Source organism: Pterocles gutturalis, unplaced genomic scaffold, assembly GCF_000699245.1.
Source record: "Pterocles gutturalis isolate BGI_N339 unplaced genomic scaffold, ASM69924v1 scaffold46363, whole genome shotgun sequence".
Taxonomy (NCBI): Eukaryota; Metazoa; Chordata; class Aves; order Pterocliformes; family Pteroclidae; genus Pterocles; species Pterocles gutturalis.
The window spans coordinates 24,167-38,593 of record NW_010127353.1 but is presented as its reverse complement, the minus strand read 5'-3'; the positions used below and the strand labels follow the sequence as shown (position 1 = coordinate 38,593).

Genomic DNA, 14,427 nt, shown 5'->3' with positions numbered 1-14,427 from the left:
CTGTTGTCTCCAGGAGACAGCAGGTGAAGAAGACCCCACAGCTACCCAGATAAGGAAGCACAAGGCTTACCCAGCTGTTCGCTGTGCTTTGAGAATCTTTCCAGGTGGACTTCAAAAAGAGACACTGAATCCCTTGCCCCTGATGGGCAATTTGCTGTCTTACATGGGACAAGGATCCTAGTTGTACTGATGGTTATCCTGTCCCAATGTAGACCTTCATAAGCTTCTCAATTATTCTTGCTGCTAAGATGAGTACAAAAGAAAAACTTACCCCCTTTGTAAATAAAATAAATATTAATGAATCTGCAGTGTTTTTCTGTCCTTTGGGGTGGGGGAAAAGGATTAACAGCTTTTATAAACAAGGGACTACGCAAAACTTTGCTCAGACCAATATACCTCTAGCCCTCCTTCCCACTCCCTTCCCTAAGGGACTCAGCCATCTAGAACAGAAAGCAGAGTTGGAAGTGATCCTGCTGAGGACCATCCTGCTGGCTCAATATTTTCCTCCCCCTTGTGAAAATGCTGACAGCTTTCAAGCTGGTGAGCTGTTAGCACTGCGTTCGCAGCCATGCTGGGTGTGAATGTGTGACACACCATGGCAGGAAGTGCTCAACATCAGATCTGGTGATAACCGGACTTTTCTTCTGGGAAGACAAGATCATGTGGTCTCGTATGTGAGTAACCCAGGTTGTGAATACCAAAGGCACAACACTTTCAGTGATATGGGGCCCTTTCTCTGCTGAGTCCCCAAGAGCTCTTTGGAAATGTCACATGGGGAGCGGTCCCCTCTCAAGCTGATGTGAACACACAGTGTGTGGTTCACAAAACCACAGAAAGATGCTATGACAGTGTCCATCAGTACCAAAGGCAAACCAAAGCTGAATACCAGCACTGTGTGGAAAATATTGAACTGACAGCAACAGACACATGTCCTCTCTTAAGACCGGAGACAGTAAAGGTAACTGTCACATCTCTCATCTCCCTCTTTCCAAGATACCTTGTTTGTAAATAGGCAACATCAACTCTCAGTGTCCTCCCACATCCCTTCTTTTTTTTTTTTTTTTTTAGTGTGGAGAAGTGGAAAGTAAAGGGTACTTGCAGCAAAGGAATTCCTCTGAAGTCAGATCTGATCAAGGTTTTGGGTCCTTGGTTGATTCAAAAGCCTGCGGTGATAGATGTGGTATGCTTGCTTAGATAGATCAGATTGAGATTCTATATTTTTTGTTCTGCTGAAAACACCAGAGAAGGAGAATGCTTCTTTCCAGGAAGGCTGGATACAAAAAAGTAAGGTCTCTTAAGGCACTGGGAAATACCCTCATCTGGGTTCTGACACACTGTGGCAAGCCCTCATAGCATAAGCTTTGGAAAGCCATATACAAATGCATATATTCCTAAAGATGCGGCTAGTCCCCATTTATAAGGGGAGATTTTGGCTCAAAGTAACTTTAAAAAGTGAAATCTGGTCTCTTAAATGTCTTGAGCAGTTCTGAAAGCATTTCTTATTGTCATTTCATGCCTCCGTTTCCCATATGTACATCAATGAGTTAGTTGGGATAACAGCCCTGACACATTCCCAGTTAGACACTGCAGCTTTTAATCCACATTTAACATTTATCTACTAGAACCCACCACAAGGCAACTACAGCAACAGCTTTTAGTCTTCATGCAGTCCTAGACTAAACCTGAACCAGTGGCAGAGCTGAAAACAGCTATCCCTGCCCAGCTGCCAAAATGAACCCAAATGAGCCCTGGCCCAAATGAGCTCAGCCTCAGGTCAGTGCCATTGGCTGGAGCTCAGCCCCAGGTCAAGAGTCATCCATGTCCCCATCATCCTCCCCCCTCCCCTGCCATTTATTGACAGAATACCTCTATTTACTCTGCTGTAGCTGGAGCGTGGTCACTTTCTGTGAAAAACAAAGGGCATGTACAGAGCTGTATGTAGAAGCTGTTGCAGGCAAGATAGTTGAGGAGGACCTGGAGCAAGAAGAAAAGCAGATGCTGCAGGGAGGAGCGAGTGGCAGTGCAACGGAGTCTGGGGAACCCAGTTTCAGGAGACTGGGTATCAAGAAGCACAAGAAGATCAGAGGGAGTCTTGCAGGTTGGGACTGAAAGACACTGTGCTTTGCTTTCATCTGCATGACCGCTGTGGTAACCGGACTCACTGTCTACTGCCATCTTCCCTCCTTCAAGCCATCTACAACTGCCAGCCAGCCTCTGCTCCATACCTGTGCTGGGGAGCACACACCCTGCTTTTTGCCTCTCCTTCCAATGGGACCAAGGAGGGTAGCTAAGAAATACAGCAGTTGCTCAGCAACTCCCTGTCCCCTGAGGACAACAACGTAAGCTATTTGCACCAGCCTCCTGGGTTGTTCTTCTCTGCACAGCTGGAGGTGCTCCTGCCCTGACTTTTTTCAGGCTCCCTCTGCTCAGCCTGCAGGTCGTCTCCCCCCGCAAGTCTCCCAAACCTCCATTTCATAAAAAAAAAGCCATTGCACGGGGTGTGCTGACCCATCACAGCAGGACGGTGCAGGACAAAGGCCGAGCTGAAGGGACATGGCATCAAGTTATTGATCGCTGAGGAGACCTTGAGCTTGGGTAAATAGATTTCCTCTTCTCTTTCTCCCCCTCCATGCGTGTGTGAGCTGGCTTGTGTAGGGGATGTGGGCCAGGCTTCACAGGCGGCAGCAGGTTTCAAAGGTAGGTCTGCAGCTCTGGGGGAAACCCCTGTGCCTACCATCAAATCTTCTAACAAAGAGGCTCTTCTGCTGCTGCTTCCTGCCCTCCTCCCCCTACTCCACCATCTGCGGTTCTTTGCTTGTGCCTGCTGTTTCTGAAGGGATGCTGTGATAGCAGAGAAGTGCCCTTGCTCTCCCGGACTGACCAGCCTGGTTCACTGGGGAGGAGATCCCCCCCAGGGGATGCACAGAAAAGTGACCCAGGAGAACCAAGGGAGAAAAGTCTGTGCTGGGCCTGTTTGTGCCACGTGCCCCTCTGGAAGGGTGTATTAGAGCAAAGAGGTGTGCAGCTGATTGTCTGAGTGCTGATGTTCACTAAGCTGGGTTTAATTTTCCAGAGTGAGTTGTCTGGGGCTTACATTCTACAAGCATGTTTCCATGTTGCAAGGCAGCCTGGAGGGCTTGGGGCTCAGTAACTGGGAGAAAGCAAGAAGACTGAGAAGCCCACTTGCTCCTATCGTGCAAGGGCATTCACTTGGGCTAAAATAGGCATGAGGCCAACCACCTCCTCCCACAACTGCAACAAGTCCCTCCTGTTCATTCACACCTCCACAGTCACACGCACCACTGGGCACAAAGACAACTCATAGGCACGCAGACAGGGCACAAGCATTCCCCAGCACCTCTGTGCCCTCCCATGTGGATGTCTTCACATCCCTTTCCTCTCCAGCCACAGAAACCCACAAAGCCTTTGGGGGCAGCCAAGCACTGGGTGATGGCAGAGGAAAGGAGAAGGAAGGTGGGTGAGATAACCAAGATTAATGTGCCTCCATTGGGCAATGGCATTTCTTACCATCAGAATCTGGGGCTGATAGAAGGGGAGGAGTCAGGAGGAAGCAAAAGAAGCAGACTGAGGCAGACAAGGGGCAAAAGAAGCAGCCTAGGGTAGACGAGGAGCAAAGGAAGACAGGTATACCTTGGCACAAGCAGAGGGTGGTGGAGATCTGGACGTTGTTCAGGTGCTCTGTCCTCACTGGCTCGGCTAGTGAGTTAGTGCCAGAACGGGCACAGCCCTGGGACACATGGTCTGGTGGGAAAGGCAAGGTTTGATTAATTTTAGGGACCAAGAGCAAAATGGCACACCAAGCAAAGTACAACTTCAGGCTCCCAGGCTGCGGCTGTTTTGTGCAACCTCTGCGTGTGTTTGAGGTCACGAATCTTGTTTTGCATTGATTTCTAGGTCAATAAAATACCACTTTTAAAACCATTCCCAGCCTGGGAGGACAATACTTTTGTCTCTGGAGAAATTCATTATTGTACTCATTTGCGGTTTTGGCAGAAGCCTTTGAAAATTGAGGGATTACCCAGGAGCCACAGACAGGACAGTGTCCTGGAAGCCTGTCTCCCACCAAATTAGGAGTTTTAGTCACATTTGCACTGACCAAGGTCTTTGACGGTTAGCACACAGATCTCTTGGGGCTATATGTCTTGGGAGAGGAGCACAGAGACAGCAGAGCACCTCTAGAGATAGATGTAAAAGGATTCAGAAAACCCAGCCTGACCATGGTGTGCTGTGTCACTAGGTGCCCCTGATGGAGAACGAAGAACAGGAGGAAGATGCCAACTCCCTCTCAAAGGATGGATCAGAGACTAACTCTCGTAACTGCCTCTGCTATGTGGCCCTTGGGATAGCCTTTCTTTTGTTGGCTGGAGCTGCTGCAGCAACCTGGTATTTCCTAGGTAAAAATTCAATGTTTTGTCCCCACACAGGAGGTGGATGGGATGTAGTCAAGGCAATGCCCAGTTCAAAGCTCATTAGTGACTCTGAGTGATCTTTACAGATTCATACATAGAGGTAAACCCCTCTCTCCTACATATCAGCAAAGTAATCAGTAGTGTCTTCTGTTGACAGACTACAGACCATGGCACCTAGAACCAGCCGTCCTGCAGTTTTACTCTGGCAGCCTCCAGGTCCTCAATCGCCAATACACCCCAGACCTTGGGCAGGTGGAGTCCAGAGCCTTCTGGTTGGAGTCAGCTAAGCTCCAGAAGATGGTGAGGGCAACTTCATGACCAGAGCTGGCCCCGAGGCAATTCAGTCAGTAGAAAGAGGAAGGGGTCCGGTAACCCCATTCGAGTGACAGACTTGGTGGGTCTGTACAGCAAGAGGGATGAAACATATGGTTGGCCATAGGTACTTTGCCACTGTAACGTTGCACAATAGTTATCAGATGACATTCTCGTTGCAGCTGAAGGAACTGATTCGTGCCACAGAACTGGGTCGATATTACAACTCAAGCACAGTGTATGCCTTTGGGTGAGTAGCACCCAGAGAATTTTTGCTTGTCCATGTGTGAAAGCTTCCAGTCAATCATACTCTGGTTTCACTGAAATCTGTCCATGACAAACTGCTGCGGTCGCCACCATGATCTCTAGGCTAGGCTGGGCAGTCCAGATCCAGAATGGTTCCAGCATGACAGAGCTGGGGATATTTTGATGTTCATGTTCACCCGAGGTCATGATGAAAAGCCAAACAGAAATTTTTCAGAGAGGCAAAAATTCAAAAGACCAAAGAATCCACTGGGAAGAACTGAAAAAAAAAAAACATTGGTCTTGGCATTCTCAGTAGAAACTAAGCAGCTGGAAATTAATTTCTCTAATTCAAGAAAGTTATTTTGTGGCCTGATTCTAGGCACCAAAAGGGAGAGGCCAGAATGCACCATGGAAAAAGTATTCCAGCCAAGAAGCATGATCCACCTGGGAATAGGCTAACAGTAGAATGGGACAGATGTGGGACTACAGATTTGCAAGTCATCACAGTAGATCAAGAAAGCAGGAATAACTTCCAAACTGATGTATACATTTGCTTCTGATTTTTTTTTTCCATGGAAAACCACACCCCTAAATTTGTACTTCAGCTAAGGAAAATAGCAATTTTGATGCAACTCCATTTTCAGCTAGGGAGAGAAAAGTTTCACTTGCAGTTCTTCCTCTAGCCTTTTACTGAACAAAGGTTTGTTTCACTATCTCTTCCCCCTCCCCCAGCCAATTTTCTCTGCCAGGTGGTTGAACAGAGCTTTCCCAGTCACAGTCTCCTGCAGCTTGACCCTGCCCAGCATTAATGGCTTGTGGTAAGGTACTGAGTCATAAATCATCCATTTGTCACTACTGGGAGGTGAGACAATGAAGTCTTCAGTATTTCTTTTCAACCCCTGGTCAGCAGCAGCCAAAGGTCATTTTTACCTGAAATGAGACTACTCATTAGACCGATCTTGATTAATTAGCACATTAATTTGACCACGTATGGTCATCACTAAAACCAGATGGCATAAAACAGCTTCCTCTCCCAAAGGACTGAGCATTAACTAGCACCATGGACATAGCAGCTCTCCTGCCCCACTCAGAGTGGTTCCTCTGGGTCATGGCAGCAAGCTGGAAAGTCCACATAGATATGTCTGATTTGTGGAAAAACAGTGGGGGGCTTGCCTCTCCAGTGATTCTGGAGAGGAAGAGAGAGGATATTTAACATGCTATTTCTCTGTTAGGGAGGGGGCCCTGACCTTCTTCTTCTGGTTTGCCCTCCAAATCCCGGAGAGTCAGCAGAAGGAGGTGACTGCTGAGAAGGTAAACACAGTGCTCCACCAAGAGCTCTCCACCAGCTTCAACAGCTCGGGCAGTCTGTCCTACCAGACAGAGTACAGGGTCAATCCAGACTCACTGGTTCTGCTGGGTAAGTACCAGCTGTTCAGCTGTGACCTGAGCAGTCAGAAATGCTCCAAGGTTTATAAGGTGCTGAAGGGAGGTTATGAGAAGAAGCCAGAAGTCACTACGGAAGGGGATAGAGGAAACCTGAAGAAGATATGGAGGAAGTGAGAATCAGGAGATACAATTACACATTTCTTCCTCATAGAGGAGAACTGAAGTTTGATTTTTAAAAAACCATCCTTCCTTTGAAGGATTAAAGATTATTGGAGATACAGCTAACCATGATCAGCTAGATAACTTTTTTTTTTCATTCTCCCATCAGCTTTGGCTTCTGTGGAGTAAGATCTTACACAGGTCATGACTTTGATCAGCTCAGCTCAAAAATAGCAAGCAATTAGGTTTCCTGTTTTCCTTTGGGAGATTATTGCAGGCTACTTGATTGAGAGAAGAACAAAGGCAATATACCTGAGTCACCGCTACTCTTACTCTGAGACAAAGCATTGTTGCCACTTCAGTTCCTGACGTATGATTTTACAGATTATTTATTGTTGCCCAAAGTGAAGATCACAACCTATTTAAAAAACCACCCCTATAGAACTGCTCTAAAATAGGTGTTAGATAAAGGACTATGGGATGTGTCTATATACAATGCATCCAAGTCCAATGGAGTTTGTATTTGGTCTTTATGATGAGACAACTTCTCAGCCTGATCTGATCCCTCTTACAGAGCCCCAGACCTCATAGGTTTTAAAATACATTGTGTTTCTTCTCTCCCCTTGGGACTCTCATTTCCAAGTTTCTTCTTCCCATGAAATGTTACACTTCCAAGTTTTTTCCCCAGACATGTTATCTTGCATTTTTCTAAGGTGATTCTTATTTTGATATATCCCACCCATATTTTCTTTAACTTTTCCATCCACATCTCAGTTGTTTTGATTTGGAGGTCAGTTTTTTGGTGTCCCCAAAAAAATTTCATTTACTCAAAATCATTTGCTCTCCTTCATCCAGAACATTGTGTTAGATCTTATTCTGAAGCTGCATTAGCATCTCATGAAGACTTCTCCTCCCTCAGTTACCATTAGTCACCTACTTCTACTTATGATCTGTTTCCAACGTATCAGACCAATTTAAATTCAGCCAATTTAAATTAACTTTCTCAAGAAAGATATCATAAGACAAAATGGTAAATGCTTCCAAGTCAGCTCATCTAGCATTTTCCCTTTATTTACTCACTTCATAATGTAACTCATAAACAAATAAAAATGATGGTGCCATTCTTTTAGTTGTTGCCAGTTCCCTCGTATTTCCTTCACATCTATTTCACTAGTTTATTTCAGCAGACCACACTTCTTTCTATTTTGGAATTAACACACTCACAGTTTCCCCAGCTCCTTCTGCTTTACCAAGTCCTCCCCAGTCAGAAGCACAGCCTAGCAGAAGCCAGAAAACTCTACTCTTGCATTGCTGGACCTGAGTGACCAGTGACTTGAACTCTGGCTTCATTTGTTCTGTAAAATTGGAGTGAAAAAATAGATAGCTAATAGCAAGTCATTAGCACATCATTGCTTTCTGGCAGACTCATTTGCTGGCCTGCTTACCTCTAAATATAATATCAGGCTGCAGCCTGCCTTAAGACACAGAGCTGCAAACCATTGACTAGCACAGGAACCTATCCAACACTCTATTTCTACTAATAGCTACACTCACCCCAGGACACTAGCCTTCCCTTTCCCCCCAAGAGCTTCAGGATATCATTCTCCTTACAGGAGTCCAGTTTTATTACCTTCAGATGAAAGAGCACTTAAATATCAGCTCAGTGTACATCCTTCCCTACAGCACATGAGCTTCTCTAGAAGCCTGCTTGATGCCTGCAGGATCATCTTTTCTACCACATCTGGTTTTACCATGACACAACTGCTCGGCTCTCCCCACAGAATTACAAGCTCTGCTGAAAAGCTACAAAAGACTAAAGCCCTGACCTAAGCAAGCCCCCAACAGCAATTCTCACACCCAGCTGACCTCACAGTGCCTTTTATTTTGGCAATTATTACCAGTTGCACCTGATCTCTGGTCACTCCCAGTTCAGCTGGGAGGCTGGAGCAAAGCCCAGATCTCCTAAAAGCAACGTCCACCCTGTAACTCTGTTTTGCATGGATTTGTAGTCCTTGCTGGTAGCTTTCTCTGCATCTACTTTCTCCGGAGGTGGACTCTACAAGGAAGCTGAGCAGCTCATCAGCCAGTGGTGATTGAAAGAGACCTCTTTCCCCACTCTCAGTAGCTCCCATGCATTTCAGCAAGGGTTATTCAAACTGGGAGAGCAGGGAAAGGGTAGGCAGATGGTGAAGTCTCTGGGAAGTGGGTTTGTTGTGCCCTGTGGTGTGGCTGGCAGAGGAGGGGTATGGCTGCCAGAGGCAATGCCCAGCCCTCCTGGGAAAGGCAAGAGATCCTTGCACACAAAAAAAAAGCAAAGAAAAAAAAGGTGGAGAAGCTTGTGGTGGGCTGGAAAACATGAAGTGGGACTCTTGGAATTGGGGCAGAGGCTAGAGAGATTTCCCAGGGAGATAGGGTAGGGAAGGCATGACTGCGACAAGTCCCTGACCGCAGACAGAGGAACACCTGGAGCATGCTCATGCTGAAGTTGTGAGCCATTTAAATAGGAAGGAATTGCCTGCCATACTAGCATTCAGATGCTGACAGTTTATCTCTTTGTTTATCTTCCTTTATATATTTCCTTTCTGACAGAATCCAGTGTGAAAGACATAGTAGTGCTGAAATCCACTCTGGGTAGGCTATCTTTTTCTTTCCTTTTCAGTTTGTGACTTTATGGGAGGGATTTTTACAGGGGAGAGAAAACTCATTGGCTTCCTGGAGTTATAAATCCTGGGAAGGGGAGATGAGAACAGAGGCAAGGGAGCAACAGTGCGGCTGCTTGGCCAGATCCAAACTACATGACATTGCTACACATTGGACTGCTCTGAGCATCCCAACACCTTTTCCCCAACAGCACACCACTGTGCAGGGATACCAGCTCCTAGGAGCAGGGCAGCCACCTTAGTAAAGCCTTGTCCCTGTCCTGATGAGTCCTGTCAAATGGCTTGCTGTGCTGGTAAAACAGTGCTAATTCCAGGCCCTGTGAAATGCTACTGAGTGGGGTGGGGGTTTCCCGGAATGGCTCTGCATTGGGTGCGGTGTCAGCCATGTAGGAGTCTGTTGTCAACAATGTTTGAAGGTGCTTTTAGTAATTTCAGGCAGTGTTCTAAATGCTGTGGCTGACAGTTTGCATTAGATACACTATTGGAAACTCACCTTTAAGCTGACTTCTACTAAAAAATCCTGGACTGGAAGCCTGCTGAAACCTGGAAATCAGCTGAGGGGAATGTAAATCCAGGAAGAATGTGGGGGTGAGAGGAGGAAGAGATGAAAAAGAGAATTAAGCCAGCGAAAGATAACAGTGTTATGCTGATATTTAAAGCCTGAGGCAGTATTGGCTTAACCAAGGAAGAGGGGACCATTCTTACAGAGAGAAACTGGGGCACTGGTACAAGGGGGTCTAGTACCACTCCAACGTATGTAAGAGTAAACTGAGATCATTGGGATGAGTCAGCCTTACCTCAATATAGGGCTCACACTGATATCCCAAGTGATAATCCCATATTGTAATTTCCTGTACAACCACCCCTACCCCCCCACCTTTGCCTCCATTTACATCACCACAAGGTCTAAATCCCTGTATCTTTCCCCTGAATTCAGGTTGCTACAGGTACAGCTATGTCCAGGAGGATGACATCCTGAGGCTGGAGGGCCCTGACTACCTGGCTTCCAGTTGCCTTTGGCATCTCCATGGCCTCAAGGGCTACATGATCAAGCTACGCCTGGAGTGGACACTCCTGGACTGCAGGGACCGCCTGGCTATGTATGACACAGCCGGGCCCCTGGAGAAACACCTCATCACCTCGTAGGTAGCTCCTGAGCAGGGTAAGCATGGCAGGGAAGCCAGGCAGGATGGCACGACACACCACAGCAGGGGAAGGTGTTAGACTACATCAGAGGAAATCCTCTTTGATGCAGAACCTGCCTCTCGCTGATCATCTGAAGTCACTGATGTGGGATATCACACAGCCAGCCATGCATCCTGAGAGATTACAGCAACACAAGCTGTCTCTCTGCTGGCCCTTTATTTGATTCAGTTAGTGCCTTACAGCAGGCGTGTGCTGTGGATAACACAGATCTCCACTGTCTCTCGTTCTTCTCTTTTATTTGTTTCCCCTCAGGATCTATGGCTGCAGCCGGCAGGAGCCTGTTGTGGAAGTCCTTTCATCTGGCCCTGTCATGTCCATTGTGTGGAAGAAAGCCATGTACAGCTACTACGACCCCTTCATCCTCTCAGCACAGGCGGTGCCCCTCAAAGGTGAGGAAGGCTGGAGGAGGGCGGCCATAGATACAGGAAGGAGGTTGTGTCCAACATCACTGCTCCTAGAGGTGCTCCATCCCCATTAGGGGCAGCATTCACTCTACACTGCAAGAGTAGAGGTGGTCAGTAAAAGGCAGGTTAGATTTTGCTCCCTCACCCAGACTCATACACTAGCATATGGCTCGAGATTTTACAGTCCAGGCTCTGGCACAGAGTCTGAGTGATCATGATACTTTAGGAGCAAGCCCAAGCTCTTGTGCATGGACAGAGCAGATGTGGCCTGGATATCATTTCCATATGCACTTGCAGATAAATGTCAATTCAATATAAGCCTAAACCAGCAATATACATTACCTTTACCCTTCTCTGAACAAGAGGAGGCATCTAAAAGTCTTGCCAGGTAGAAATGGCCCCTTGGGGGAAGATGGTGGAACATCCCAGTCACCTTTAGCATCAGGCCTTACAGCCCCTTTTCTCCTCACCTACAATGGGATGAGTACATGGTATCCCCAGGCTGAGGCTGAGCTGACAGGTAGCAGGGATTTTGTCTGTATTTACAGCCTGCGAAGTGAATATAACTCTGCGGGAACATCTCGAGCTGCAGGGGAAGATCGGCACCCCGCACTACCCCAGTTACTACTCACCCAACACGCAGTGCACCTGGCATATGACGGTAAGAGCCATCTCCCACAAGAGTATCCACCCCCTCCCTGAAACCCACGCAGCACTCCCCACATTAAGGGGTACAGCCAGTGCTCTCAGTCAGATCATCATGAGAAGCAAGCAGAGGGTGGCAGCCTGCCTAGCCTTCACATACAGTGTGTTTCTGAAGGGGAAGGAGTCTAATGTTGGATGCCATAGCAGAGATGATGTAACTGAGGAGGGATGTGAAATCTGGTCTCCAGAGGGGTTCTTAAAGCAGAACCAGATTGCTAGAAATTGCTAGGGAATTACCATGCTTTGCGACCAGTGGCAGAGCCACCCTGAGCTGCAGCATGGTCCCAGTTTAGATGGTGCTTCCTTCTGGCCTGCAATGGGTGAATTAGCAGCTCTCCCCTTCACACCTACCCTGCTCGTTTCTGTTGCATGGAGTAGACTGCAGCACTCATAGGAGCCATGTCCACTCTGCTCTGGATCCCCTTTCCTGCAGGTCCCATCCCTTGACTATGGTGTCACCCTGTGGTTCGATGCCTATTCACTCAGCAGACAGAAGCACGACCTGCCCTGTACCCAAGGCCAGTGGATAATTCAGAACAGAAGGTGTGTGCTGGTGTCCTGGTTTCTGTCTCTCATTTCCCACCTGGGATTAAACCTCTGCAGGTTGCCTGCTCACTTCAACCACCAGGTCTGAGGAAGGAGAGCCTATCACCATACTCAGTGGCCACTGTTTGTGCTGGTGCCTCTTGGTTTTCTACTTCTTTTGCAGCCTCTCTTGTTCACAGGCTCCCCAGTGAGCACATTTCTTACAGACTTGCTTTGAGCTACTAGCCTGCCTTCTCTGTCTCGCTCTTTGCATCAGGCTTCCTAGTTTTCTCCTGCGTATGTAACCTTGGTGTCCTCCCACATCTCCTGTGTTTGCAAATCTGCCTGTCACCACCTCTGCAATATTATCTGTGTGTGCCATTGCCTTGCATCCACCTCCGTACAGATCTCCTCCCTAGCTCCATATCCTCCTACTTTGACTACAACCACTTCCCCCTGTGGGACTTCCCAAAATTAGCATCCACACATAGCTGGGGCTGCTGTCGACCACTGTCCAGGTGCAAAGGACCGTGAGCTGCTGTGCTCCCATCTTCTCAAAGCAGGCTCTGAGTTAGATGGACCCATGGCTTTTTTTTTTTTTTCCTCCTAGTCACTGCAAAATTACCTCTTTCTCTCCAAAACTGCCCTCAGCCCATCTCATTAACTTCCTCTCCACCGCTCCTGGGGTGGGGGGGGGGAAGGGGGGGGAGTAAACTTCTTTTCCTCTGAAGGGTCTGATCCAGAAGCTATGTTCTCCTTTCTTAGGGTTTTCACTCTTTCTCTCCATGCCCTCTTCTCTTAAATGGTCTGCACCACAGTTTCTACAACACGGCTTCTTAGGGAAGATAAATGTAAGAACTGAATTGCTTTGTGTGGCCTGAATTCAGCTCTTGCCCAGAAAGCGTGAAATGTCCAAAGACAGTAGGGTCACTCTGGACTTGCACACAGCCTGAGGGCAGAACTGGGTCACCATCTCCATAGACTGTTTTCATTCTGTTTGTCAGGCCTAATTTTGCCTTGTTGCCCACAGTTATTTGGTGCTGCATAACCCAGCCATTCCAGTTGTTTCCCCTCTCTCTGCATCAGTTCCCACCACAGCATTCACATGTGGTTGCTTCTTCATCCCTGTTTTTCTCTAGGGCTTCCTCACCTCACTTCTCCAGCCATTTTGAGGGAACCTCCATGTTAGTTATGCTGCCTTGCACCCAGAGAGGACCCCTTGATTCACCAGGGATGCTCTGTCCTCAGCCCGGCTCTGCTCAGTCTCCAAGATGTGACCAGGCGAAGCAAGATCCAGTGTCACCTCTCCCATGTGTTGACAGGACATGGGTTTAAATTGCAGCCTTTTCCCATTGCTCCTTCATAATCTCGTGCCATATTGAAGGCATTTTGCTTTCCCAGCTTCCCCCGACACCCAGTCTGTGCATCTCCCTTCCTACCCCAGCCCCACCAAACACTTTGTTGTCTTCTCCTCCCTCGTTTCCCAGGACATCCTGCCTGTGTTTGCTCCTCAGGTTGTGTGGCCTGCGGACCCTGCAAGCTTATGCTGAGCGGATCCCAGTCACGTCCTCGGCTGACATCACCATCACCTTCACCTCGCAGATCTCCTTAACTGGCCCTGGTGTACAGGTGGCTTACAGCCTGTACAACCTGTCTGACCGTGAGTTCAGGCTCCTCCCTGCTCCTTAGTGTGGTGGGGGGGTCTCAGCTGGCTACCAGCAGCCCCTGTGCACTTGGCTTCTGTTAGGAGAAACATCCCTTGAGCCCTAGGTGCCCTCTGCCCTTCAGACACATGCTTACAAATGTGGTGATCACTGATCTCCCAAAATGAAGAAGCATTTATGCACAAAACTGCTTCTGCACATGTGGCCCCGCCTCATGTTGCCAGAGCATCCATGCGCCACAGCCCAAGGTCAGAGAGCTGCCTGCAGGCTCACCCCTGTACCCACATCACAGTCTGGCCTTGGGAATTCAACAAGAGACCATCTCTGGCTTGAAGCAGCTTTTATTTCCATTATAAGAGCTCTTAGAGAGAGCTGTTTCCTGCTCACCACGGAATCCGTGCAAGTGAGAGACAAATAAAACCACATACAAATACGCACACACATATATGCAAATGCATGCCCACGGTCTGTCTTTCCAAGGTTTCTCCATCTTCCCTCCTAAAGGGTGCCTGTAACACATACCAGTCCCTGAATAACTGTACCTGGCAAAAAGTGTCTAACACCAACCCCCCTTCAAGGCCCTGACCAAGTTTTAATAACAACTCCAAAGAACCTATTTCAGCTTTCCCATAGCATTCAGGAGTCATGAAACAGCGCTAAAACAGAGGTATAGCACACCAGGTGGGTGGTTGTCTTGGCTCCCACCCATTGGTGCAAGAGGACGCAAGGA

General features: G+C 47.8%; 1 protein-coding gene across 1 annotated transcript in view; it reads left to right on the top strand.

Moving 5' to 3' along the window:
• The first annotated feature begins 4,265 nt into the window (after window positions 1-4,265).
• The window catches only part of TMPRSS6 (transmembrane protease, serine 6), a 16,768-nt gene continuing 6,606 nt past the window's right edge, over window positions 4,266-14,427 (top strand). Inside the window, exons 1-10 of the mRNA XM_010079249.1 lie at window positions 4,266-4,415; window positions 4,588-4,730; window positions 4,925-4,992; window positions 6,221-6,405; window positions 9,123-9,164; window positions 10,131-10,335; window positions 10,652-10,788; window positions 11,352-11,464; window positions 11,942-12,051; window positions 13,548-13,693. Coding sequence (XP_010077551.1) covers window positions 4,268-4,415; window positions 4,588-4,730; window positions 4,925-4,992; window positions 6,221-6,405; window positions 9,123-9,164; window positions 10,131-10,335; window positions 10,652-10,788; window positions 11,352-11,464; window positions 11,942-12,051; window positions 13,548-13,693 — 1,297 coding nt within the window. The 5' untranslated portion in view covers window positions 4,266-4,267. The remainder of the gene's footprint in view (window positions 4,416-4,587; window positions 4,731-4,924; window positions 4,993-6,220; window positions 6,406-9,122; window positions 9,165-10,130; window positions 10,336-10,651; window positions 10,789-11,351; window positions 11,465-11,941; window positions 12,052-13,547; window positions 13,694-14,427) is intronic.